At 32.5% G+C, this 6,000-nt stretch overlaps 1 protein-coding gene across 1 annotated transcript; it reads right to left on the reverse strand.

Moving 5' to 3' along the window:
* Positions 1-423: 423 nt before the first annotated feature.
* On the reverse strand, positions 424-2,095 carry LOC123197346 (UDP-glycosyltransferase 88A1-like). Its single transcript, XM_044611598.1, has one exon. It carries the CDS (start codon positions 1,946-1,948, stop codon positions 515-517), a length of 1,434 nt encoding a protein of 477 aa, XP_044467533.1. The 5' UTR covers positions 1,949-2,095; the 3' UTR covers positions 424-514.
* Positions 2,096-6,000: the final 3,905 nt, after the last annotated feature.

Raw genomic sequence — 6,000 nt, forward strand, 5'->3', positions numbered from 1 at the left:
GTCAGAGTCACAGTAGTGGGTTTTCATGTTGGGATTGTTGAGCTTCTTTTAATGCTTCAATTATTACAGTACATGGAATTAATGATTATTGAACCAGAAAGCCCAACCTCTAATTAATGGTCACATGGAGCGTGACAGCCTAAGTGCCACAAGCAATCCCCAATGAGACATCCCAGTTATACCAATAATATATTATTACAAATCTTTTAATTATATTTTAACATATAATTATATATTTAATTATATTTTAAAAAATATATATTTGTAATGTTATTATATTTATGATATTTTAAATAATAAAAAAATTAAGTTTCTACATATAAAAATAAGATTCAAATCTTTTAATAATATTTTTTATTAAATTTTTTACTTTCAACTCAAAAGAGGCAATTGAACAAATATATAAATAAAAAGAGAAAAATATAAAAAAAAATTATACATAATATTTAATAAAAATAGAAACCCAGCATGGCAATACGAGTTGTGAACCTGGTGAGACTCGACTCAACTCAACTCATTTTAATTTCCATGACTCAACCAATTTGGATAACGCAGCACGGGACGACCCACCCTCACTCAATGCTTCTTTTGCATCGTTTTTCATCGCTGTTATTTGTTTCCTAATCCAGTTACCTTCCGCTGACTCCATCAACTCTCTAACTCGCTTCTCCACTTCACTTGAACTCACAAACCCGTTTTCAGTCGACTCCATCATCGGTAGAGCGATTTTGATTTCTTCCACCAGCAAAATCCTGTTGAATCTTTGCTCAGCATAGAGAGGCCAGGCCAGCATTGGAACACCAGCATGTACTGCTTCAAGCACCGAGTTCCACCCGCAGTGAGTCACGAACCCACTGACCGCGTCGTGATTCAAAATCGCCACCTGTGGAGCCCAGGACTTGAGAACGAATCCTCTTTCTTTGGTTCGATCCAAGAACCCGGCTGGAAGTATTGTATCTAAATCCGGATCCGATTCTTCTGGAATGGCCATGTTTTTATCGTTACAAGGTGGATTCTTCACAACCCATAAGAACCTTTGGCCACTTCTCTCCAACCCCAAAGCAATTTCCGTCAATTGCGCCACAGAGAACAATCCCAAGCTACCAAAGCACAGAAAGATAACACTTTTGCTCGGCTGTGTGTCTAGCCAAGATAAACACTCTGGCTTCTGATCAACAGCACCGCCACTGCTCCGATCATCTGATACGATTAACGGCCCGATGCAGTAGAGGGGTGGAGTGGGACCGTCGGTCACAGAAAGCCCATCTCTCATTGCTTTGGCAGCTCTTGGCTCGAGAGAATCAAAAGTGTTGAGTATAATTCCAGCTGATTTTGGAAAGTGAATTGACCCATCTAAGAGGAACTGATAGGCTTTATCACCACGTTCAAGCAATGGTTTTGCCATGTCTTTGGCTGGCATCGGGGGAACGCCGGGGATATGAATAAGGGTATCCATATCTTTAAAGCTTTTGTTGGTGTTTCTGTGAATCGTAGGAAGATAAAGGATAGAAGAGAGAAAACCAGCGCCACAAGTGAAGAAAAAATAACTAGGAATATTGAGTTGGGCAGTGACAGACAGTGAAGCGTAGCAGAAAAAGTCAGCGATAAAAGCGTAGATGGTGTAATCATTCGAAATAGAAAGAAGGGTTTGCTGAAGATTAGGGTTATTGAGTCGAAGAACTTCAAAGGTGAGGCTTTCATGGTGGCGACAGGTGGAGGTGACTGATGGAGGGAGGGTAACACTGGGGAGGTGGTGGAAGATAATGGAAGGAATAGTAGCTGAAACTTTATTGATATAAGGGGCGGTGGAGCCGGCGTTGTAGGGTGGCTCAAAAATGATGATGTGGATGTAAAGTGAAGGCTTTTGATTGAGGATGAGCTTAGCTAACTCAACCATGGAAATTAGGTGACCAATTGCAGGCGATGGATAAAGAGCAATGGCGTCCATGGGGCTAGCTTCACTGTTGGCTGTGTTAGGAGAGAAAGGAAAAGGCAGGCCTCTAGACGGTCCAGTGGAATTGTCCCAAGCCAAGGGAATACAAAAATTTCATAAATCCAATGATTCAAGCTTAACTTGTCCAACTTAATAATAGAACGAGCTTAGAAAAAAATGCCAAGAAATTTCTATAATAAGTGATTGCCAATGCATTTTCCCCACTTGTTGGACTCAATTCACAAAAATTAACCAAGGTTCATAACTTAACTACAATTGAGTTTAACTCGTTAATGTATTAATTTAATAATTTTCCCCATTTACGTGTTGATCTTGAACTCCCCACCGATTTCCAGCATGCAAAAGTCGAATTGAATTTCACCTGCTTCAAATATTGCACCGTTTTTCTCACGAGCTAACTTGAGTGATAAAAGAACAATTTTTTGAAGTAGAGAATTTAAATTCAAATCTCATTATGACATTCCGAGGTATGACACTTGACTTACCTAATTTATTATTAGATTTAAAATTTAAACTATTTAATATAATTAATTTTATTTTTAAATAACAGTCTGGTTCTAGTATAATTTCTTTTTATCAAAAAAATATATTGCATTTCTTATAAAGTGATAAAGATATAAATTCAATTCGTAAAATTAGGGTATCAGTTTATCCTCATCAAATTGAAAAAAGAAAGATCCTCTAATAAAAACAGAGATAAAAATAATAATAACCAAAATTTTTACAGTCAGGATAAATATAAATATATCTCAATCTGTCTTCTCTTTTATATATTCTTTAGAGTTTTACATATTAAATTACCTTAAAATCTTAAATTATTATAAATATGGTTTTATATATAATAAATATTTTATTATTTTTTTAACAAAGATGAGAAGGGAAGTGTAGGAAATTTTTTTTGAGAAGAGGAGAGGGGAAAGAGGGAGAAAATTTTCCGGTGAAAAGTGAATAAAATTTTTTTATCATCCTTGTATCAAGCGAAAACAAGGATAAAAAAATATCTTCTTTAAGAGAATAAAGACAAAAATTAAAGTATTTAGGGCCTACTTCCCACATTGCCACCTCTGATAAAGTGATCAACACAATCACCCCAATTGATCAACTACACATTGGAACCTTTGCAAAGCTGATTCCCAGCTAGGTTCAATGTATCTTGGGGCTATCTCGAAACTCTTTTTGAAGACTGAAGACGCGTGTGGCTTGGGTTGTTCACAAATCGGGCAATGAACTTATTCTCACCCAAGGTTAGGTGGATTGTCAAACTCCCGTATTCGAACTTTTAAAATTTTAAAGTTTCACCTATAACTACAATTTTATTAAAATTTTTAATTAAAATTAAAAATAAAACTGTTATTTAATTAAAAAATTTAAAAATTAAAATTTTATCATATTTTTCTTTTTTTAATTTAAAATTTTAATAATTTTTTTCTATGTAAAGTTTAAAAAGTGATAATTTTATTCTTAGAATTTTGAAACTATCATCAAAGACGATAAAGTTCATCATCTGTAATTGTATTCGTCCTCCCACCCAAGTTATCTCTTCTTGTCGATCAAACTCATGCTTCTAATTAAAGCGATTACCTCCAACGAAGATAAAATTATTTTCGTCTCAGATAAAGAGAATTTCATTTTTGTTAAAGGAAATCATTGTTATTGGTAGGTGAGAACAAGTTGGCAAGAAGAGATAAACCGAGAGGGAGATGCAATGTGATCGAAGATGGCTAGTGATGGTTTCAAAACCCTAGAAGATCAATTGTCACTTTTTAAATTTTGAATGAGGAAAAATTGTTAAAATTTCAAATTGAGAGGGTAAAATACAATCAAAATTTAGTTTTAAATTTTTTTTTTAAATAACGATTTTATCTTAAACATTAACACAAAATTTCATGATTTTTAAAAAATTAACACAAAATTTTATAATTTTTGAAAATTAAAAAATATGAGTTTGGAATTACACTTAACGTTAGGTGGGAAAAGTCTTTTGGCCTGATGAGTTACTGGAAGTATGTGACAAACGTTTCACGATGTCTCAACTAAAATCCAAATTCAATAGTGTACGTAAAAACCATCGTGAAATTGAAGAACTGATTTCTCGCGCGGGATTTGGTTGGGATACATTAAGATAAAAACACCTTAACATGTTGATGAATTTATATTTTTATTATATTAAATTATTTGGTATTATGTTAAATTTTTAACTCAAATGTTATATCAGCATTATGAGATGCTGGAAGAACTAAAGTGTGATGAAGATAATTGACTGGAAGATCTTAGGAGTTAGCAAAACTGACATAATATTAAAACTTTTAAAGAGAAGATTTAAATTTGAGTTTTTATAATATTTGTGAAATTTTGACTTATATAATACAGTGATTGTGAGTCTAATAAAGTTGGTGATAGTGGATTCACATAAGTGGTTCTTATCTGTCGAAGAATAATTTAAATTTTATTTATTAAATAAAGATAAATAAATAACTTCAATTAGATTAAAAGAGTCAATATGTGATTTGTTTAATTGTGATTATGGGTTTCTAATTTTAGGTTAACTAACTCTAATGAAAGGCAAGTAAAGAGTGGTAACGTGAATTATGAAAAATGGGATAGTGGGTACTTGTATAAACCTATAAAAAAAATGTCATTTCATTAATTTTAAGTGTAGTGTGTCAAATATTTTCTATGATAAATACATAGTATGTAGAGTAATAAATAAATACATAAGTTATGAAATTTAATTTAATTTATTTAGTCAAACTTAAGTTAGTTGAATCTATCTCGAGTTTGAGTCAAAAATTTTCTAATTCGGTGAATTTGAACCCTAACTGTGGCTTTAATTGAGCTATTAATGTTATGTTTTTTTTTTCCTCAAAGAGACTAAGAAGTTTTATCCATAACTTCTAAGTTTAAATATATACTCTAATTCGTTAATGAAACGGGGATTTTTAGATCTAGATCTCACATGTATTTTAGTGAAATAGAAGCTTGCAAATGATAGGAGTAACCAATACTGCCCAACAAAAGGCATTTTGAAGGAACATGGATATGATATAAACATAAAGGCCAAACAAATAATTCCCACCCAAGGTTTAGTGAAATTCCAAAGTCATACCCGTTAATTTTTAGAAATTCAAATACTCATCTATAGACTGTTAAAATTGACAAAATTTGTTAATTTTAAAAGTAAAATTGTCATTCAATTAGTGATATTAAAAAAATTCAAATTTTATCTCATTTACCTTTTTCCCCAAACTTTGAAAACTAACAATTTTTCTAGAGATTAAACTTTGAAAGTTACATCTTCACCGTTGTTAGGTTTTGTCGATGATGGAAACGCCAAGAAAGATAATGTCGACAACACATAAAGGAGATAACCAAAAAAGAGAGACACATTAGAGAGGGAGAGACATCCTTAGAAAATCACTGAAGAATTAGAAACTTAACATAGATAAATATGTAACTTTTTAAAATTTACTCATAAAAAAAATATTAATTTTTAAGGTTTAATAAAAAATAAGATTTTTTTTTTTATCTTGATAATTAAATAATAATTTCACTCTAAAACTAAAGATTTTTATTAATTTTAATAATTTATAAATATATTTTTTTAATTTTTAAAATTTACCGGAGTTGACTGTAAGATTTTACTAATCCTCGGTGGAAATAAGTCCATTTAGAAATTAATTGACGAGAAACCTTTTCTTCTGCCGTATAAGTTCGAGGTTGTACTATGGATTGGACATCATCATTTTACCTCAGAAGGTTCCCACCACCAGGCTAAAGGGCCTACTTGGTGTCATATAAGTTCTAGGGAACCACTTTTTGAATCTTAATCCGTATCTCTTGTTTAAATGTCATTACTCTGAGAAGCCAACTGGGCTGAGCAACCGCATGTGGCCCACGCATCATTCGGCAACCCTTATAAAGAATGTAAACCTATGGCTATGAATATTGACACCCCGATAGGTGCGAGTACGGCAGGACATTGTCACAGTACAATTCAAAACGTATGCAGAAGTACAGACAGTTTGAGTGTGTTTAACCCACTTTCC

Source organism: Mangifera indica, chromosome 15, assembly GCF_011075055.1.
Source record: "Mangifera indica cultivar Alphonso chromosome 15, CATAS_Mindica_2.1, whole genome shotgun sequence".
Lineage (NCBI taxonomy): Eukaryota > Viridiplantae > Streptophyta > Magnoliopsida > Sapindales > Anacardiaceae > Mangifera > Mangifera indica.